Source organism: Siniperca chuatsi, linkage group LG2 (genome assembly GCF_020085105.1).
Source record: "Siniperca chuatsi isolate FFG_IHB_CAS linkage group LG2, ASM2008510v1, whole genome shotgun sequence".
NCBI classification, from domain to species: domain Eukaryota; kingdom Metazoa; phylum Chordata; class Actinopteri; order Centrarchiformes; family Sinipercidae; genus Siniperca; species Siniperca chuatsi.
In genome coordinates this window covers 12,994,804-13,016,554 of record NC_058043.1, presented here as the reverse complement: position 1 = coordinate 13,016,554, position 21,751 = coordinate 12,994,804, and the positions used below count along the sequence as shown (strand labels likewise).

The following is a 21,751-nucleotide window of genomic DNA, read 5'->3' as shown; positions in this document are numbered from 1 at the left end:
AGCACGAACATTGACCAGCAAATAGCTTTTACGCAGTTTAATTTAAAACGTCGACATTATAGTTTGACAAAATAATCTTTACTCAAGGCCCACTTACTAGATTTTCCGGGCTTTCAACCGCATCTCACAATCCTCATCAGCGGATGGAATTTACGTTAAGAAGGTATTTAATTCATCAAGGTTTTTAAGCAAAACCACATTTAAAAACGTTATCGTTCAACTTTATTTGTTACAGGCCTACTGACGTTTAGGTTTAAACACTGTCGCAAAATCCGCCAGTCAGAATAGCAAACCACATGTCCAAACCGTATTAACGTTAGCAACATTCTGTAATGGTATAAAAAAAGATGGGACGTTGTGTTGTGTCTATGTGTTTTGGCATCTGGTGACGGTACTATCGCACTATCCCAGTAGCTAAAAGAAGCGTACCCCTCTTAGAGCTACTTGCGAAGGCTTGCTGCTTTCTTCCAATGGAAAGGGCCGTTTCTACCAACGAGAACAAACTAGCCAATGTAATTGGGCCAAAGGCGGAGAATTGGGCGGGACCAAGCAAGGTAGGTTGTACCGCTGAGTATGATTGACGTTGGGTTATCCGTTTTCCGCCTAAAAGGCGCCATGGGTAAATATGTTCCCGTAAACATTGCTATTTGCCCTTACTCCGTCTGTTATGTTTTCTTATCATTCATCAGAGTAAGGATGTCACGGCTCATCTCTTGCTTTGAACACGAAGGTGGGGAAGGGGGAAGGCAAACTGGGCATTTAAGTCTTGCCTCCGTGGCCACTGGCCACTCCCTGGTGGCGCCCTGTGGGCTGGAAAACAGCAAGGAGGCGGGAGGAGTCAGTCAGGGTGGAGGAGAAGAGACCCCATCACACTCAAACACTGGCTGTAACCGCGCTGGGAGGAGAAAATGGCTCGCTTGTGGGAGGGATTTTATTATTGGGGTGTGCGAGGGGGCTGTCAGTGAAGCAGCACATGTGCCCATGTAAACAGGACAGAGGGTGGAGTCCATCCTCAGGCCAAGCCTGCATCCACCCAACTCTGTCTGAAGTCATATACTCTGATGTCACTTCAGTTAGTCATTTATACAACGATTTATCTTATTTATTTCAATAACCGCCTCCACACAAAAGCACACCCAGACAGGTCTAACAATGTATTGTTTCATTATACAGCATCTGGCTGCCAGTGCACCATGCACTGACTCCATTTAGCAATCGATTAAGTATTTAGATCCTTTACTTAAGTAAAAGTAGCAATATCACATTGTAAATACTGTAATGTATTAAATAATGTACTAAAATTATCAAAAGTATAAGTAGCCTACTCATGCAGCAGAATGCAGAGCAGGAAGATAGAAATAGAAATACAGCCACAAACGAAGACAACAAAGCTGAACAAATATATGTAAAAATAAACATAGAACTATAATGTACATACAAGTACACGAGAGATAGATGTATATATAAAAAAGCAACAATGACCAACAACATACAGTGTCTATATACAAGTCAATTGTTCTGCAAAGGAAAACATACTGAATGGGTAAAGATGACTTTATGTACATGAAGTGGGTGTGTGAATGCACTTAGTTACTTCCTACTACTTTCCTTTAGTTCCTTTCCATTTCTCCACTAAATTCCTTGGGCATGTAAAAAGCGTAAATCTGTAGTCTACCATTTTTGTTTTACCTCTGTTAAAGAAGGAAAAGGTTTTTGCATAAATAGCTTTCATCAAAAATCATACTGTTGCATGACATATATACATATATATATGTATATATGTGTATATATGTATATATATATATATATATATATATGTATATATGTATATATATATATATATATATATATATATATATATATATATATATATATATATATATATATATATATATATATATATATATATATATATATATATATATATATATATATGTATATATGTATATGTATATATATATATATATATATATATATATATATATATATATATGTATATATGTATATATGTATATATATGTATGTATATATATATGTATGTATATATATATATATATATATATATATATATATATATATATATATATATATATATATATATATATATATATATATATATATATATATATATATATATATATATATATATAGGAGGCCCAGATCTACCACACCAGACAAGACCCAAGGTGTAGGCTGTGCCATAACCAAGTAGCTGGCATAGTGTACAGGAACATCTGCACTGAGTATGGACTGGAAACCCCGAGGTCAAAGTGGGAAACACCTCCAAAGGTGGTAGAGAATGACCGAGCCAAGATCCTGTGGGACTTCCAGATCCAGACTGACAGAATGGTAATGGCGAACCAACCAGACATCGTGGTGGTTGACAAACAGCAGAGGAAAGTTGTTGTGGTTGACGTGGCAATACCAAGTGATGGCAACATCAGGAAAAAGGAACATGAGAAACTAGAGAAATACCAAGGGCTCAGAGAAAAGCTGGAGAAGGCCTGGAAGGTGAAGGCGACAGTGGTGCCCGTGGTCATCGGAGCACTCGGGGCAGTGACCCCCAAACTGGAGGAGTGGCTACAGCAGATCCCTGGAAGAACAGCAGACATCTTGGTCCAGAAAAGTGCAGTACTAGGAACAGCAAAGATACTGCGCAGAACCCTCAAGCTCCCAGGCCTCTGGTAGAGGACCCGAGCTTGAAGGATGAGACCACCCGCGGAGGGTGAAGGACAAAGTTTTTTTTTTTTATATGAATTAATATTTGTTTATTCAAGTGTCATGGTCTTACTAGACACTACTTACATTACCTTCAGAGGCAAGAGAAAACAAAAGCCAATACATGGGACTGTGTACATGCCCCAGACACACCATTATTAATAGTCATGAGGTGTCAAGAGTTTCTCACTTTCTAACAAGCTGTTATTATAGTAAGTCATTAACAAAAGGTAATAAACCATCAAGTCTAAATCAGTTATAAATGTTAATAAATCATTAGGCTAATAGAGGTGAAGCCATCAGTAACATTTAGAAAGTCATCTGTAATTATAAATGTTAATAAGTCATTGAGAAAGGGAAGTTTCAATATCCAAAAGTGCACTTGTCATATTAATAAGTTGTTCATGAATAAATGGTGTTCCAGATGCCCTCAAGAGGTCAAACTGTCCATTGGAGGAAACTTCACGATGAAGTTAAGAGACAGTGTGTGATGGTGAAGGTTTATAACTGATCTATAAAGCATTAGTAAATGATTCATTAGTTTCTTATAATGTTCTCTTTATAACGTGTGACTTGGTGAAAATGGTGCCGAAAAGTTTCTGTGAAAGTTAGTTAGTGATTAGTGAATTTGTGTTATGATTGTCAGCTGCAGCATTTCATGATGTGATAATGCCACATTGTTTTCACATAGGCAACTCCAAATTAAAAGGCTGTTTAGAACATGGCCTTGAATGGACTAGAAATTCGTAATTTTACAAAAAGAAACTTATTTGTGTCATTTTTGGAGTTGCTCTGCAGTATCTTGGTCATAGTTTGCCTATCTTGCGAATGACGTTATTATTAAGATTCTAATCATTTCTGTTGCATATCAACCCTTATCTTTGACATTTCCAAAAACCTGTTGGAGTCGTCTGCTTGTGTTTCTGCAGGATGTGTCGCAGCTGCGGCCCACGCTGATAAAACGGTTGTACTTAAGAACATGAGATGCAAAGTCACTTCCTACAGTCTGCTCAAACTCCAGCCTCTGTGATGATCCTCTGTGCTGACATTCAACCGCGCGTGTAGGCTAGCTGACATGCTTCAGAGGAAATGACCAGAAACTCTTAATCGTGAATGAATCATTGAAAACAAGAGCGAGCTGGATGCAGTTTGAGAGTTTGCAGATAGGTTTTAGACACCTCAGCCTGCGACAACAGGAAGCGAGAGAAAGAGCGCCGCCGACAGAACTGAAACCTGCGTCGATCAAGGTAAAAGCTGTTTTTCGTTTGACAGTTTTATTCGCTATTTTGTTTGAATATGAGTTTGGAAAACTTCGAGGAGGCCTACTTCATTCTGCTAAAAACCTAATAAATAAACACAAACTGTGGGCTACAGGCTACACCTTTTCATCGCTGGTTATGAAGAAAATCTTATTTCATAGATGGATGACATTATACAAAAGACTGAAACATTCATCTGTATTTTCAAAGAGGTATATTCTCTTTCTAATCATAATCAGTATAAATCATTTATATATGCTGCATGTTTTCTATTAATCAAAACTGTATTTTTGGCTGGTTGGGCTCATATGTTAATCAGTTAGGACGTTCACATAAGCATTTATTAAACTGTAGCCTATCCCTTGCAGGTTTTAATTTAAATTGGTTTTGGATGGATCTGTTTGTCACTCTGTGTTTATATGTCTGCCCTCCTTTACTTACATCCTTACATCATTTTCTATAGCCACTATGTAAATCATCCTTTATCTCTGCTGTATGCACTTTATTTGAATGTACTCAGATATTTTATTGCACCAGGGTTTTCATGCACCGATACACTTCAGAAATGTAATGTCTTCTTCTTGGTGCTTTCATGTTTTGTCTGGCTTTTTTTTCTTAAGAAATACTATTTGATTTTATTATATATATATATATTATATTATCTTAAACTTGACCTTGAACCTGAACTTGATGCAGTGTAGTCGTGCTCTTTGTTATAGTTTGATTTAGTTTAGTTTAGAATAGTTAGACTGATATTTGGCTTTTGATCAAGTTTTACTGGGTCAGTGAATGTCACCCATAGAAATATGTCTATATGAAAAGGCCTTTGCACTTTATCAATTGTTCAGTAATGTTTATAGATGGGAAAATATCCATTTAAAAGTAGTAATGGAGTGATTCTTCTATCATTGAGGTGGAGGCTAATCTATGTAAAATAATGTAAATAACCTGTTTTAGTGTCACACCATAGTCTACTGTTTCAAAGGCTCGTCCAACTTTCCAAAGAACTGCAAGTTATGAGTAAGCATCCTGTTAATAATCTGTGGTATAAAAAGCTCAACTTTAGTGTAAAATGTTGTCGGCCTCAGCCTTTTAACCCAAACTTCAGTTGACTATATGTCATCATCCTCGTGCCCCCGTAGCTTCAACCCCACCATGTTCCCCGGCTATCTGTGAACTGAGGTGATGGAGAGCCCGTCGTCCACAGTGAGGCGGCGAGCGTGGATCAACAGCCACCGGCAGTGGCTCACTCTGGAGGAACTGGACCCTGATGGGCCGCCCTGCAACCTCCCCTCTGCCTCTATAGCAGACGATGATGTCTTTTCTGACGGTAAGTCTAAACTCAGGAGAGTTTGAAGGATTCCACCACACATATCTCTCCAGTATCTACAGTTTATGTTTGATATGTTCATTACAAATACATAATATAAAAGAAATGGCCCAGCTGAAAAGTGATACAGCTAAAAACTTCTTTTAGAAATAGCAAACGATTTAGTATTACCTTAATACAATCAGTGCTTCCACTTTTTCATAACAGAATACGGACAGAATGTCCAATGTTAGTATTTACAGTGTGCATGTTTGTTAAAAAAGACAACTTTTAAATAGAGTAAAAGAGCACAAAGAGTTGTTTATTTTATGAGGATTACTCATAAAGCTAAGTGTGATTTCCACAGGATGCTTCACAGGAAAGATTGAGAACTGGCTCCAGGGTTGTGGGTGAGTCAGCTTTTTTTGTAAGTTGATATTTTTTGAGCAGGCTCTGAAGGACAATGTGTCAGTCACTGGAAACGGGTTTAATAAACAATAAGTAGAAAGTGAAACTCTCTGAGGCCAGGTGTTCCAGGAAGACTGTGCGGTAGGGTAGCCACAGTATTTTTGCCACAATAGCCTTAGATGATGTTTTTTTTTTTAAATAGTTCCATTGGAAAAAATAAGCTTATTTTAGTTATTCAAAACCAAAATGTGAGAGTGCTCTGAATTGACTTTTACAGAATTGGCAAATTATGTCCTCAGGAGATCTGCCAGTGTTCAATGACACAACAGAAAGCTGTCTAGACCATGACATGCATGCAGACAGCTTTATGAGGCAATGTTGATTATGGTAAAAAAATATATATATATATTACTGTCAGGATGTAGATGCAGACAGTTCAACAAGTCTTCCAGTCCGGACGCCATTTCACCAAGAAAGCACACAACTTGAGCCCTTTGGCTTTTTCAAAATTTCCTTGCCGTGTAGAGTAAAATAATTATAGAACTAGAAGGAAATAACATGTCCCTCTTCCTCTTATGAAACTGATTGGAGGAAGGAGGTCAGCACACACAGACATTATTTAATGTCGCGTAATTCAGTTATCGAAAAGAAAGCTGCACTGGTGGTAGTCAGTGATGTTCTAATACAGAGTGTCAGCATCTAAATGGCTCCTAACGCTGAGAAAGAATACAGTAAAAGGAGTGGCGTGATGGTTTATGCATTCTGAGAACCCAACATGAAAATGACCAGATCGGTTTGGAGGTGTTGTCCTTAATGCTGCTCAGCATGTGAACATTTCTACAAGAGGAAGTTGACAGGCTTCAGCAGCCTGTTGAGAGCTGATCAGGGAATAGATCTAAGCATGTACTGTAGGTAGGCTGCTATTATACTCCAGATGAGGCTATCTATGCAAATGCAATCGCTTATTTGATAGAAGAAGCATGCAAATGACACTGGCTGGATAGACTGTATGTGTGTGTGTGTGTGTGTGTGTGTGTGTATTTATGCATTAAATATTGGGATATATCTTACAGGCCGCAGGCACACTCAGAAAACACTGGTCATCTGAGTTTTGGTGAGTCTGAACTGAAACAAAGTCTTGTCATAAATAACAATGTACCATCTAACAATGTATCAGTTTTGAAATATGTGATGCACTAAGCATATTTATTTACTGTGCATGTAGTAAATGCACATTAACCTGAATGTGTACAATAGAAAAAAAACACTTTTCTTTAGTCTCAAACCTTGTCCATACACACCAGCAGTGGTGGAGGAGGTATCCACATCCTTTACTTAAGTAAAAGTAGCATTACTGCAGTATAAAAATACTCCATTACAATGAAGTAACAGTCCTGCATTGAAAATGTAACTTGAATAAAAGTATGTAGGTATTATCAGTAAAGTGTACTTAAAGTATCAAAAGTAAAAATACTAGAATTCAGAATAAATGGCCCCTGTGAGTGTTATAATATTGCACATTATGTTATTGGATTATTAGCAGCATTTTACTGTTGTAGCTGGCCAAGGTGGAGCTAATTTGAATTATTTAATATACTGTTGAGTAGTTTAACCTATAACAGTGCATCATATTTGATAAACTCATTGTATGTTTTGTATGTAAAATCTTAATCTATAAAGTAACTAGTAAATAAAGCTGTCATATAAATATAGTGGAGTAAGAAGTACAATATTTCCCTCTGAATTTTGGTGGATTAGAAGTATAAAGTTGCATGAAATGGAAATACACCTCAAAGTGGACAATTAAAAAAAAATTAAGATATAATGTGCGCCTACCTATGAAATGACTCAAATCATTGACTGTGGGTCTTTTCTTTAGAGTCTGTGCTGAAAGCCAACAACTTTGACGATGAGCTGAGTCTTGGTGCTGATGGTAAGTATACACACACACACACACAAGAAACTAACAAAGCAGGAAATGTCCATGTAGGAAAATGAGGTGTGCGTCATGAATGTTCAGCAAGCTTATTTTTGTTTTGTTTGTAATAGTGGCGACAAAGACGCAGAGACTGACCCATTTGTGCATATTAACTGTAATATCTCACAGAGATGTCCAGTGTTTTGCACTATCACTGTACCTCTGCCAAGAAGCATATTTTCTGAGAAGGGGAAGTGTAGGGGAGGAAGTTCTTTTTTTGTTAAAACCTCAAAAGTTAATAATTCATTAAAAGATTTCTGTTTCTTATTTGAAATGTAACTACACTTACACATATACATCCTTATCAGAGCCACACATACAGTATTTACATCAGAAAAGAAAGTAATATAATTGTCATCGTAAGGCTAAAACATCAAATTATTTTACAATTTAAGTGGTAAGGCTAATATGTTTGGATGTAACAGCAGGGTAAAGAATTGCATAATGCCTTTAATTTCATCGCTTAGTGCCTTCAAGTTTAAGAAATGTCTTTTGATAAAAAACTAATCTGTAACATTAAACCCTCTGTATCAGTTTATGTTTTAAGTTTAAGGTTTTCATTACTTCAGCAGCTGTATGACAGCTTCAGTCAACATGATAATGAGTGTACGCCTGAAAGTGCTGTGGTGTTAATCCAAATTTCACTAGGGTAACACGTTCACACAGACACATACAGTATTTGTATGGCCACAAGTTTGCAAATAAACCGTGAAACCGACATTCAGATGCAAATCAACGTGTTCTTCTTCTTCTTCTTTGTTTCAGCTTCTGTGTTAAATGGCGGAAAAACTACATTTGAAGCTGGGTGAGCAGCAACTGTAATCTTATATAAGAAACGAAGAATGTTACTGCACTGAATTAGTGAATATTAGTTCGAATGAATCCACGTTGCTGTAATCATTATACTGACAGGGGTCATTCTGTATTTTTAACTCCATTTCCTGTTTTCCGCACAAGAACACAATTCATTTAGGAGAGATATGAACTGTCTTTGATGTTTCTCATGTTTTAGTCAGATCTAGAGGCTTATGAACTACACTTCCAGTCCAAAATGCATGTTCAATTTAACTCCCACACCCCACCACACCTAATTCCAGCAGTCTGGTGGTTACATCCCTGCACACTGAGGCTGTTTCTTTTGAGGTGTGAATGAGATAACACTCATTTATCACTTGATTGTAGGCTCAAGTATGGTCCACTATGTGGACGCTTTTTTAGTTCTGAAAGAATATTTGAACACATTTGACTTTCTGAACTTACTAAATGAATACTAAAGAAACCTAAAAGAATGGACTGTTGTTATGCTTCTTCTTTTCCTCATTGACCGTGAAGCTTCACACGACATCCTTCCTCCAAACAAGGTCACAGCAGACCCATCAGCAGGTCAGTGGTCAACCTCTTCCTTGTGTAAATGTAAATCTAATTCTGAAGCGTAACTACTATAGGTTTTACGTTATTATTAAGATTAATATTTAAAGACGGTGTAGTCCCTCATTCGTCCAGGAATGTTCCATCATAGAAAAGGTTTCAATCGTAGTCATCTGGACACTGTTTTCAGAATCAAGACTTTTCGGCTTCCATCCAGAAGTCATTCTCAATTGTGAAAAATGGTCTAGGCAGGGTAAACAGCAGAGGTGGGGCGGGGCTTAAGTAACACGGAGTAGCTTAAATTTCTGAGTTCTCAGACCAGATGACTACGATTGAAACCTTTTCTACGATTAATATTTAAGATTAGTGTATGTTTCTTCCACAACTAATTTGTTGGTCATACGCATTATAACTTTTCACATGTCTTGTCCACAGTACCCCTCGTCAGGCACTATGTCTACCATCACTGAACTTGGGCCACAGCATGGCCTCCAGCTGCCTCTCCTCCTCCACCTGTAAAACTACATCAAGGTGAGGCTTTTTAAAGGTTTATTATTCTGTAGTTTTCCAAACCGGTGTAATTTCTCTTTTTCTGGCTTGGTTTTACCTGAATAATATATACTGTTTTTATTCTATTAATCCCTTTTTCTTCTTTATTTATTGTTTTCATTTGTATTTATTGGTCCCATGTTTCATTATTTTGTAAAGCACTTTGTAACTCACAAATTTGCCTCATTGGGCTTTTAAAAACCCTTTAACAGGAAAAAAAACTTTTTTCTCACATGCACGGCAGTGTATCGGAAATCCTGCAATTGTGTTCGGAGGATGCAGAGGAGACGCTGTACGAGCTGGGTTTCGGCTGCGAAGAGCCACAGGTTACCGTTCGCATTCCTCCTCGCTTCTTCACCTTCCCCTCTCTGGCACAGGGCATCAATTTCCGCCTCTTCCTGGACTCGCAGCTACGGCGGATACGAGAGGAAGACCCCAGCCTCTCTCTTGCTAGTAAGACTATGGAGTTATTAAACCACTCTGTTGTAGGTTGTCTTTGTCATGTGAATTGTATAATATAGTTTGACGTTTGAAATGAGATCCATGTTACCTTTATTGATTTACATTTTATTCTTTCCACAGGTCGTTTCAGACAAGTGCAAGTACTCACGGCAATGGCCAACGCTTTCTACTCCCTCTACTCTCACGTGTCCCGCACTCCTCTACAGAAATTGGCTACGCCAGAGTTCACCTTCTCTTCATCTCCCGTGGAGAGGATCGAACGCTTCAGGAGCAGCGTCCGCAGCGAGCCACGTTCTCCGGTGGAGAGGCTAAAGGACACCGTCTCCAAGATGTGTCTCTACACAGGCTCTCCTCGTGGGTCAGACTCCACCTCTCCGCAGCCCTCACCCCACAAAAGGTCCAGCCTCCCTGATGTTGTGGATATAGTCCTGGAGAAAGTTAAGTGTGGGACTACCAGGAAACTGGATTTGGGGGAGTATAATAGGAGTAATTCAGCTGGGGATGTTGAGCTGGTCAAGGATGATTATAAATCCTGTATCAGCGGGAAAGAGGAGCAAACACAGCAGACCGTGGCTGACACAGAGACTCTTCAAAATGGAAATAAAATCTGTCATAAGGAGATGCAGGGCAGCAAACAAACTAATGTTGATGCTGATGAAAACAGCATCAAGGCAGCAGACCTTGACAGCAGGATTTACAGTGTAAGAACATCTCTTGCGTCATCATTGTCAGGAGAAACTGTGATAGAAACAGATTATCGGTTTCTTTCATGTCAGCCAGACCTGGACTCATGTTCAACTCAAAGTGACACAAGGACTGCTGATCTGAAACCAGTTGCCAAGGTTACGTATGATCTAATCTGCCCACAGATAATCGAGAGTGTACACCAGGCGCCTTTCTACACACACAGTCTGAAAACAAACACTTTACCTCTTATCTCCTCTGAGACAGAAAGCAAAGATAGACCCTGTTCTGGATCACATAAACCCCATATACCAACTGATATCACTGAGCCTGACGAGGACTCACACACAGGAGACGTTGCATCTTCAGGGGAAGCCAGACAGCTGGATGCATTCAGATCCCTTCCTGTCCTGGCCCCCAATGGTAGCTCCACCCAGTGCTGCATCACTGTGACTGGCTGGTATGAGAACGATGTCTCTTCCTGTTCCTTGAATGCACCAGATTCCAGTCATACTTCAACTGTCCCAACTGTCCAGACATGTGAGGAGTCATTTAATGAGGGGAAAATCCAGTACCTCAATCCACTGACACATCAGGACCTGGGGAACGTCTCCAAAAACCTGCAACAGGTTAACTCCTTTGAGCTGGAAGAGGTATGGTAGTCACAGTAGTACTGCACATGTGCAGTATGTATTGAATGTAGGGCTAAGCGATGGTGGAAAAAATAACATTAAGATATTTTTGTTTTTTACAGTATAAATTGCAAGTTACAAAATGTCTCCAGATATTGTATGTGTAATTTTCTGTAGCTCCATTTGGAAATAATTAATCACATAAGCCATGATTTGGTTGATTTTACAGAAAGTAAGACAAATATATTTTCTGGTTGACTCAACATGGTAATTTAATTAAATACTCACCCATCAATCCAGGTTAAAGTCCATGATCATGATGATACTAATTACAAACTTACTCACTCTAAAAGAAGAACTCTAAAAGAAGAACAGTTCACTCTCAGAATGATTTTGATTAGTCATTCATCATGCGGGCAAAGCATCCTTGCAAAACCAGTAAACACAATGTGATTAGATCAGGCTAAAGGACAGTATGTTATTTATCAGATGGATTAGATTGTTTGTCTTTAAGATTAGAAATGAAACATGAACTACTGATACCACTGGATGGATGGAACAACACATTGTTCAGCCCTAATCATAATTTTTAATGATATTGTTTCCTAATTATATTCCTAAGAGTCAAAACAGACATACAGTATATAATATAAACTGCATACCTTTTGTCTCCATAGGTGCATAGTGCAGGAGAGGAAGATTTTGGACAATCAGAAACAAGAACAATAACCTCCCCATTGTCCAAACAAAAATGTCAATACAAAGGTATAGTATATTTATATTTTATTTGTGTGACATTTTTTGCATGAGCATAGGCAGTAGTTAAAACTGTTGCATTGCTACACTGCAGTCATATTTTACAGGAACATGACTGGTTGTAATTTCAAAATAGCTGTTTCTAATATACTGAATGGAAATTCGTGTGGTCCCATTCACAACAAAAACAGCATTCACCCAGTTCAAATGGTTATAAATGCTTGAAGAAAAGGGTATTGTCAGTTAACGCTGTGACAGCTGCTGTGACCAAAATGCTTTCGCTCAGCAATTACACAAGGATGTTTGTAGAAAGGTGTTACTGGGAACATATTTTATGTGTGTCTATTCAGGTCAGACTGCAGCTGCATTTGTGCAGTGGAATACGGTGCATGGAGTTGTTGCCTGACTGTGTTTGTGTCCTTGTGTAGGTGAAGTGGTCCGGGGCGACAGCATGCAGTCAGACAGCAGTGGCTATGCAGACGAAGAAGTCAGCCCCTCATCAAACACACATAGCAGATGACAGAAAACCCAGAACTCCATAGAAACAATGTTCAAAGTAGTGTCTTCTCACTTGTGTCACTTCTGACTTTTTTTCTGCACTGGAGTTTCTACAACTAAGGATTTGGAAAGTGCATCCAGTCAAACAGGCCCAAAAGATTAAGATATGGTACTGTCAGAGACTTGGTCCCATGTGAAACTTTCAGAGGCCTTACACTTTAGAAGCTTTTTATCCAATAAGAAAAGGTCCAGACATGCAAAGCAATAAGTTTCTCCCCAGTGCTCGTACTGAATACAGAATATTGTAAATACATCAACATAAAAAACTGTTCAAAGGTCTTGATGAAATACTGTGTGGATCATATTTTATTAGAATGATAATTCAATTGGGAATTAGAGAATGTTCAAGTTACAACAACAACAGTTGGCAGTAAAATGTATAAAAATGTTTTATTGGAAACAAAGTCAATTTCATATGGAGCTCACACTTTGGTTCATTGTTTTCTAAAACTGGGCAACATTTTCTACTACCACAACAAAGAAGTCTATCTCAAATGCATTGATGTCAGCATTGATGTCAATGAGTCAGCACCTAAAATTCACTAAAAACCAGTAGTTAAGTTCCTTATTTCAGTAATCAGAAAAAAACAACAGAATATGGTTACATCAAACACACTGTACTTTGTACCAGTGGGAGTAGATGTACAGAAACTTGGTTGGCCTGCATTGTGCAAAGGACATTATTTTTTTCAAGTAATGCAAACGGTCTACTATTTTCAATTCTTACGTCAGCTGAATTCAAGGCAGTACATTAACCGATATGCAAACACAGTAAGGTAGGTGGTAATGAATCTTTACACCAAGACACAACAGGTAGTTGGAGAACATAATCTGGAAAATCACCGCCATCAATTTTCTAACATCATTACAAGAATCACAGTCACATTGACATGAGACAATATTGGGCATAATGAGCACAAAAATATTTTTAAGGTATAACATTTAAACTCCACATAAGAATATGTGGTAGCTTTGTTTGTCTATGATACTGAAAGTCAAAAGTAAGGTTTTAGCGTGTTTAATGATTATAACGAGAACAGTGCTTCATCACAAGACTCGCAGTATGTTGTCCTCTTTCACCCTAATCAGAAGCTTGTCTTTGTTTTACACTGAAATGGATTTATAGAGCTCCTCAAGCAAAAACTGTGTGCTAAAAGAAAAAGTGGTAAATTTTAAAGCTGTGACAATTACACTTCACAATGTTGTCTGCACATTCAGGAGTAAATGGGACCAAAAAAAGTAGATTTTAAATTTAATTGTAATGTTGTAGAATATTTTTTAATTATCCGCACAATTAAAAAAGAGCATGTTGAAAGTTCCTAAAATGCTCTGAAAGCCATCAAGATAAGCCCAATGCTTGCAAGGAAGTCTATAAAAGGGGCAAAACTGCACACATTACAAGGACATTCATATATTCGACAATTCATATAATTTTCCTTCTCACAATTTCTACTTTGGGAACGCCCATGAGCAACATGATGAGATGGGTTCATTTCCAACATTTTAAACCTTATTTGAGTTCATAATGTAAAACAAAGATAACATGGTGATTTTCAACTGACTAATTAATATATAACAAAAAGCCACATTTTCAATACTCATACAAGCTCATCTGAAAACAGGGCAGTCTTTTAAAATTATCCTCTGATATCAATTCAGCAGAGTCCTTTTCTCTCCACGTTTTGGCACATGGCTGGAAATTTTTTTCTTACGTTCATCCATGTGAACGGGAATTAAACGAAGCACCAATGACTGGTGATTCCATAGCCCAATTTCTACAAACCCCTTTAACCTTTTGCAGAATGTGTCTGCAGTTATTTGGGAACTCACTGCAAGAGCACCATTTATGATTTCAGATAAAGACTTTCTAAACTTTAGATCTTAGGAAAATACAGTGCTGTGTATGGATGTTGAGCAAACAAAAACTGAAAATGCATTTTAAAATAATATTTGAAAGATATGCAAAATGTCAAAGAGAGGGGTACATGAGTTCTTGGGCAACTAAATCTTCATTGGCAACAATAAGAAATAGATGTGATCAAAAAAGGGCTCCAGGGGTTAATTTGGAGACAGAAAAAGTCTCTTTTTCCAAATTTGAGGTAATTCATGTTATTTGAATTCATCACAAAAGTGCATCCTTCGTCCAAAGTGGAAATTCATCCTGGCACTGTGTAGCTGCGAGTTCGAGTCTGTGAGGAGGAAGATGACATCACTTCCCTCCAGCCATGATTTTGAGGTACTGCAGTGCATTGTGGGCTGCATTGGCTCGAGCAGCATCTATGCTTGGTGCAAAGCCGTGGCACACCGTGATTGGCTGTGTGGACAGCTCCACTAGACACTGGCACAGGCCGCTCAGACTGCGCTCTTCTGAAACAAGAAAGAACAAGACTGTTAAAAAACGTCAAAGTGTTTGTTTTTTTAAACACTGATTTTGTTTTGTTTACTGTTTGCTTTAAAAGCAGAATTCAGCAAGATTTTGACTATAAAACAGATGATATTTCGACCATCTTTGCTGCTTTGGAAAAGTCTCTGGAAATTTAAAGACATCATTCTCGATGTCGACGATGATGTGTCTCACCCTCCACTACAGTATATCTCAGTGGCATTTCACTGACAGATATAATCTCCATTATAAACCTGATAAGGAATTTGACAGTTATGACCCTTTTTCATACTCTCTCTTACCATAAATGTGTCAGTGACTACATTTATATGCATGAAGTAACCCAGATACCAGCTATACTTCAGTTATGGTCATTTTTTTTAATGTTCGAAAATGTAATACTCTGCAACTACTGATTATTTTCATATAAATTAATACAATTATCATTTCATAATATTTTTTCCCCACCTACTTGTATGTACATAGTATCTTTAGTATCCTATCTTTGTTCAACTTTGTTGTCCTTGATTTTAGCTGTATGTCTATGTCTGTCTTCCTATAAATTGTTCATGGAACTGCGTGTAACATTGAGAGCAATGAAAAACTGGAATCAAATTCCTTGTATGTGTACACATAGTTGGCCAATAAAGCTGATTGTGATACAAAACTGAGAAAACAAGCAACTCTATGAATCTGTAACCATCAAATGTTTGGTATTAGTACTCGATATAAGTGGAATTTATTAATCTATGTGAAGTACTGTCCACATATAAAACGGTTCGCCAGCACTAAACTGTGACGACAGTTGCAGCTGCAGGCTACTTCCTCCATATCTGATGACAGTAATAATAACCACACGGCATGCCATTTGTTTTGTGGTATGCTGCCATCAAAACGTACCCACAATGCTGTAACAGTCTTAGTTTGTGCAAATGGTGTAAGCCAGATGTGAAAGCAGTAAGAGAACAAAAAAAATCTATCTACATGCTCCAAACTAAAATGCAGCTCTTCATGCATGTAGCCAGTGATGTCCTTTTGAAACCTTTTAATATTAAACTCCTCTTAAGCTTCCACTATGGTCAGAATGTGGTGCTCAGCAGAAGTGAATGCAATTGTAATTTATTCTAATGTTTGTGAACTCACCTAGATCCAGGTAACTGACGTCAAAGCGCTGCTCGACAGACAGGTCGCTCAGCAAAGAGCAGAAATTGGAGTCAGACGGCATGCCCAGAGGGTGGCTGCGGAGCTGGAGGATCTTCTCCCCAGCAGAGTTACGCAGAGAGTCCCACGTGCAGCTGAAGCCTTTGCTTTTGCCCGACTCCGCTCTGCTTCCCATGTGCTGTGTGTGCAGGGGAGATGATGTTCAGAGCCATTAATAAACACTATTATTATCTGCCAGCAAGACTAATGAGTAAGAAAAAAAAGGGGGGTAATGGGGTGTCAGGGGCATAACTTTCTTCTATAACAAACAACTGGAAATGACAGACATTATTAAACACTATGTAATGTGTTAAAAGGGAACAAAATTTAGGATGTAGCAAGTACTTTAGTTTTTAGTTTTAGTTACATGTTATGGAGTGTTGCGCATCCTTTCCCGTAATGTGCCAAATTATTTAAGATGCAGGATCTTCATAGACTGGAGAGAGACACAGATAAAATGTATTTCTCACCATGGTGAACGTGTCATCTTCTGTGTCAGCGTCGTTGCTGGTCCTCAAGTCTACTGGGACGTCGTGTATACGCGATAACATCTTAGCTGCTGCGTTTCTCTTGGCTAGCTTCTTTGAGGTTCCACTTCCTGGAGAGGAACAGGAGACTGAGTAATGTTTAGTAATGTTGCGCAAGTAATGACCACTGACCGATGACTTACTGATATTCACTTGCAACCAAAGAGTTTGCTTGATATCTGCTTTAATTTAGATTAAACAGCTTGTTACATGGGACGTTAATATTTCTGTCTATTTGAGGCATAACTGTGCTTAAATGTTCCATCACCGACGCCCAACCTAATGGTATTTATGAGGACAGTGTACATGTTGCATGTACATGCAATCTACGTATCATAAATCATCCATGCCAGAGGCAAAACCTGTAAATACACACAGCACAATCTCTAAGAATGAAACATCGTGCATTTTACCAATTTCGACAAATCTCTCGACTCTGCACGTCATGGTGAACTCTTTGCGGTGTGCTGGACCAGACTCCTGGGTGACAGTATACTCTGGCAAACGCCATCCTTTCTGCACCACCAATTCCTGGCAGAGAAGTACACAAACAAATCCTTATTAAAAACAAAAGGCATGCAACTATAATGTTTGATATTGTTCATAACACAAAACTTGGAAGGAGTGACTAAACAATGAAAGGATTTATTAGTAGATGGTCAAACAGCAAAATAAAAACCTTAAACTACAGTCGTTCTCTTTGTTTATTCACCTGCAAAGCTCCTACAGGGTTACATTCAGACTGCTGAGAACTGCCTGAGGTCTTCATCTCTGACTGGGAGCTGTACAGAAGACGAGATAAAAAAACAAACAGAAGAGGAAGTAATGAAACCACACAGACCTCTACCTCACATTTGTTTAATGCTTTGACAAGACATAGAGCATACTGAGATGTCATATTGGCTGACATCAGCTGATGCTGGCTCTACATGTGGTTGTCTACATATCATTAACTTCAGAGACAGTGTAAAGAATTAAAAAAAATAAATATGAAACTGACCCGTCTCCATCAGTAGACACGTCAACCCCAATAAACCCGTCTACTCCCACACCAACTCCGGCGGGACCTCCAAGGCCTCCCTTGAGCATCTTAAGAGCAGCCTCGGCTGCTTTGTGCTTGGCTGCCTTCTTGCTGGGCCCTTGGCCGGTGCAGCTGATCTCTCCGACGGAGACGCGGAACGTGAAGTTGGGCTGGTGGGCCTGTCCCTCGGCCTTCAGCAGGTCGTACACTGGGGTCTTGCCTATCCGCGTTCCATACTCCTGCAGCAGACTGATGGGCGTCTTTCCGGGATTCACAGCCAGCATTTGCTCAATACTAAACAAAAGAAAAACCCAGCATGAGAAGGACTTTTAAGCAACTGTTGATTCATTTACAGAGGGCTTTAGAAATTTGTCATTCATACATTTTCAGAAACATTTTACAGATATTTGCATGAGAAATATGTTCTTGTCCATTTGTTAGCTATGATAACCGTTTTTACATTTATTTAATTAAAGGATCGCTTCACCCAAATTACAAAAGGGTTTTAGGATATCCAAGCCCCAATAGAAAACATTTCTGTTTCAAACTGCATTAAACATGCTCACAGCCTTGTAAAATTTTATTTGAAAAACTCAACTGTCTTTCCAACACAATGTCCAGCTTACTCAAATCTATAAAACTCACTGTGAACGTAACCATAAACTAAAATTCCCTTTACCTCCTTTATATTGTGCCAACAGCAATCTCAGCTCAGTTAGAAATGTAAAACTATCAGCATGATAACATACCATGAGGACTGATTTTAGATGAACTCACACAATTATAATTGTTCAAGTATGATTATTTCATTCATCCCAAAAGCTACAATATATAAGAACATATGGAAAAACAGTCCTGTTAGGAAAAAACAGCCACAGAAACTCCTAAAAATACAAGACCATGGGATGCAATGTACGTGCAGCAGTCAGACCTGCATGGTAGCATAAACACTCAATTGCCAGTTTATTAGGTACACCTAGCTAAAACTAATGCAGTCTAATACAACAGTCCTGCAATAAACCCCATATTCATGAAGGTTATAATGTTCAGTTTTTGTTTAATCTGTTTTAGAGAGACGTTGATTCAACTGTATGGTCATTTTGGAGGCAGCAGTTTGTGGTGCTGCTGAATTGTATTTTGTTACACTGACAGGTATTTCTATTATTTTGTCCACCCCATTTATATCAATGAGGGTAGGCTAAATAACAGCATTAGTTTTAGCTTGGTGTACTGAATGAACTATAATCAGAACAGCTTACTGCTTAAAGTCTGTGCTTGTTCTCTATTAGGGGACTGTGCACTATTACATTATTACATTATTTAGAGTGTGTTATAAAGTTTATTCTTGTTGCTGAAACGTGGTCTACATATGCCTTAATAGCACTTGCAGGTCTCTCCAGCCAACAAATCAGTAAATACAGTTAATACGCGGAACCAAAATGGGACATAAATGTCTAGATGTAAGTTTAATCAACGACAGAAAACTAAGGTTGGTAACTGTAAGTTATCTCTTTCAGTCACACATCTGGCGCCTTATTTTGAAGCTATCTGAGTAAAGTTTATACAAACAAAATCTCGGTGTGTTAGCCAGAATTAAAACCAGCAGCTCTGTTGTGGCAGACACACAGTAAATATACTAATAAAAGGATGTGATTATCAGACTGGCCCCCCGCTAGCCACTGTGCTATGCTAGCTTAGCATCTGTGCAGCTTCACCTGGAGCACCCGGAGTTTCTCTTCCAGCTGTCCGATGCTGTCTCGTCGTTCATTCCCTATTTCACGCAGACAGAGCCGATCGGTTTCGGATGGTTAATCCCCCCACCAAAACAGACACTTGCTTTCATCTGACGGTATTTTCCCACACAGATGATGAGGCAAAGACATATGAAGAGCAGACGAATCCCCCTTTCTCCCTTTCGCTTCAACAGATGCAGCGAAGCCCTTGTGGAGCACAAATATGACGTAAGACGGATTCCCACGAAACTCGAATTCTCATTGGTCCGTAGACGCTTTGGGTTAGTTCGTTTTAAACACCGGAAAACGCGCGGGTAGAAAGGTACAAATATCCAGGTATTTATGTGCAGCGACCTCATGGACGATTGTTTCATCACAACAACAGAAACAGGTGCATAGTTACTTACATTAAACACACTGGAGACGTTATAGTTTGCAGTGGTGGAAAGAAGTACCATTGCCACAATGTAAAAAATATATAATCAAAAGTTGAACTCGTCCATTTAAAATTGTGCATACAATAGAATTAAATAAAGTTATAATGCACGTCCCTAGCAAGCACAGCAAAATTAACTTATTAAACCTTAATACAAAAAGGAAAAGTTCTAGGTTTTAACATTATTGACGTTAGTGCAGGAAGGAACTGCTGCATTAAAAGCAAAAGAAACGTACTTTATAAGTGTAACGTTATTTTTGCAGCTAGCTAGCCAGCCAGCTAGCTTAAATCTTCAAACTGCAACTGTCAGGACAACTGCAGTGGATGAAAAAGTATCAGAAAATGTAACTACTCAAGTTAAGTGCCAGTACCAACTGTACCTGAGTAAATGTTAGTTGTTTCTGCCTCGTTTTGTTCTGCGTGTGAGCAAGTAATTGTCGAGAGAGCAACTGTTTTGCTTGACAGCTCTTTTATTGCATTCTGGCTCTGGAATAACTAAACGGAGCCAGAAGAGGGCGACAGTCAGTCACTGATCTGCCCGTCTGACAAGCCTCTCTATCGGGGCTTGGTTAGTAGTTTGGGGGCTTGGGTTGCCTGGCACCTGTCATCTCCACTATAGACCAACACGGAAACACAGGAAATAGTGTGATAGACTGACCATCCTAAAGCTAAAAATTAGGGACTAACTGTGATGTGTCTACTCAAAAAGATAACCTCTCTCTAATAAATAATAACAACAAACTTTATGCATAAAGCACCTTTCAAAACAAAGGTACAAGGTGCTTTACATGGGGAAGTCATGATTAAGATATTTCAGCACGACAATTAAATAAAATCAGTACAAAAAATTAAATATAAAGCTCTAGGTCTAATCAACAGTCAAATACAAATCAAATCTATCGTACTCTATCATAGTGACAGCTTTCTGTAGTAGTTCTGGTGGCTAGACTATCACTTCACTGCTGTGTTTTTATTCTTGTGTTTTTATTCTTCTATTCTTGTGTATATTGGTGTTTTGTATGTGTTGTATAAAATACTGGATGCCTCAGGATCAATAAAGTATCTATCTTACTGTGTTGCACCACTTAGATAGATAGCTAATCTATCTAAGTGGTGCAACAAAGTGTAAAAACAAAATACAACACAATGACAAAAGGAAATACAAGTAAGAATCTGTTAAAAAGACAATAGGCACACAATAATATGTGTGTTGTGTGTGGAGTAGGCCTGTATGATATGGTAAAAAAAATATCATACTGCGATAATTGTGATATTACAATTGCAATCTGATTCACGATTAGCGGAAATGATCATTTTTGTATCATCATTTTCATTTTCACTGAAAAAACTATTAAAATCATGATGATGTGACATTTGTTGGGGTCTGTGCCAAACAAACATGTTTTCTTACATCTGGAGAACAAGATTTGTAGGCATCTCTGCAGCACTACACTACTACATCTTAATGCTGTTTTGTCTCACATTTTACAGATAATCAAAAAATTGTAGCTTCTGTGATTTGGATATTGCACTTGGCCATATTGCGTTTTCGATAATATCTTGGTTAGTTGTGCAGCCCTAGTGTGGAGATGTAAAAATGTTGCATTTATTTATAATAGGCAAGCAAAAAAAGATGGTAATGAAATTAATTATAGAATAAAACTACGGACCAAGTTTCTTTGCTTAGTTTGGATCCCTTTGCCTTGGTGAATACCTAGAGGAGTCATGCTGACCCTTAAAATGCTTTGGACCCACAAGTTCAGAACCTCC

General features: G+C 38.4%; 2 protein-coding genes across 6 annotated transcripts; one reads left to right on the top strand and one right to left on the bottom strand.

Annotated features, from left to right (window-relative positions):
* The first annotated feature begins 23 nt into the window (after positions 1-23).
* On the top strand, positions 24-12,969 carry tespa1 (thymocyte expressed, positive selection associated 1). 3 transcript variants are annotated; one of them, XM_044169465.1, is made up of 13 exons: positions 24-163; positions 3,648-3,965; positions 5,120-5,307; positions 5,654-5,696; positions 6,768-6,808; positions 7,574-7,627; positions 8,438-8,477; positions 9,005-9,055; positions 9,476-9,571; positions 9,834-10,042; positions 10,172-11,388; positions 12,045-12,132; positions 12,552-12,969. In XM_044169465.1, the coding sequence occupies exons 3-13, from the start codon at positions 5,163-5,165 to the stop codon at positions 12,641-12,643; spliced, it is 2,076 nt and encodes a 691-aa protein (XP_044025400.1). In that variant the 5' UTR covers positions 24-163; positions 3,648-3,965; positions 5,120-5,162; the 3' UTR covers positions 12,644-12,969. The 3 variants fall into 3 exon arrangements, with proteins under 3 accessions (XP_044025400.1, XP_044025405.1, XP_044025390.1); XM_044169470.1 differs by lacking the exon at positions 24-163 and adding an exon at positions 4,935-4,997; XM_044169455.1 differs by lacking the exon at positions 24-163 and having other exon boundaries at positions 3,648-4,189.
* Positions 12,970-13,045: 76 nt separating this feature from the next.
* On the bottom strand, positions 13,046-20,516 carry tarbp2 (TAR (HIV) RNA binding protein 2). Of its 3 annotated transcripts, none has more exons than XM_044169545.1 (7): positions 20,362-20,516; positions 17,792-18,106; positions 17,504-17,573; positions 17,205-17,322; positions 16,735-16,880; positions 16,208-16,403; positions 13,046-15,048 (listed from the first exon to the last, which is right to left on the bottom strand). In XM_044169545.1, exons 2-7 carry the CDS (start codon positions 18,094-18,096, stop codon positions 14,891-14,893), a joined length of 993 nt encoding a protein of 330 aa, XP_044025480.1. In that variant the 5' UTR covers positions 18,097-18,106; positions 20,362-20,516; the 3' UTR covers positions 13,046-14,890. The 3 variants fall into 3 exon arrangements, with proteins under 3 accessions (XP_044025480.1, XP_044025460.1, XP_044025471.1); XM_044169525.1 differs by lacking the exon at positions 20,362-20,516 and adding an exon at positions 19,528-19,775; XM_044169536.1 differs by lacking the exon at positions 20,362-20,516 and adding an exon at positions 19,528-19,770 and having other exon boundaries at positions 16,735-16,862.
* Between the last annotated feature and the right edge of the window lie 1,235 nt (positions 20,517-21,751).

Coding starts and splice junctions, on each gene's coding strand:
- tespa1 (XM_044169465.1), top strand. CDS start 5,163: ATGGAGAGCCCGTCGTCCACAGTGAGGCGGCGAGCGTGGATCAACAGC. Junction 8,478..9,004: donor AAAACTACATTTGAAGCTGG/GTGAGCAGCAAC, acceptor TTGACCGTGAAG/CTTCACACGACATCCTTCCT. Junction 9,572..9,833: donor ACCTGTAAAACTACATCAAG/GTGAGGCTTTTT, acceptor CATGCACGGCAG/TGTATCGGAAATCCTGCAAT.
- tarbp2 (XM_044169525.1), bottom strand. CDS start 19,580: ATGAACGACGAGACAGCATCGGACAGCTGGAAGAGAAACTCCGGGTGC. Junction 17,574..17,791: donor GTGTCTACTGATGGAGACGG/GTCAGTTTCATA, acceptor TCTTCTGTACAG/CTCCCAGTCAGAGATGAAGA. Junction 15,049..16,207: donor CGTCAGTTACCTGGATCTAG/GTGAGTTCACAA, acceptor TTCTTGTTTCAG/AAGAGCGCAGTCTGAGCGGC.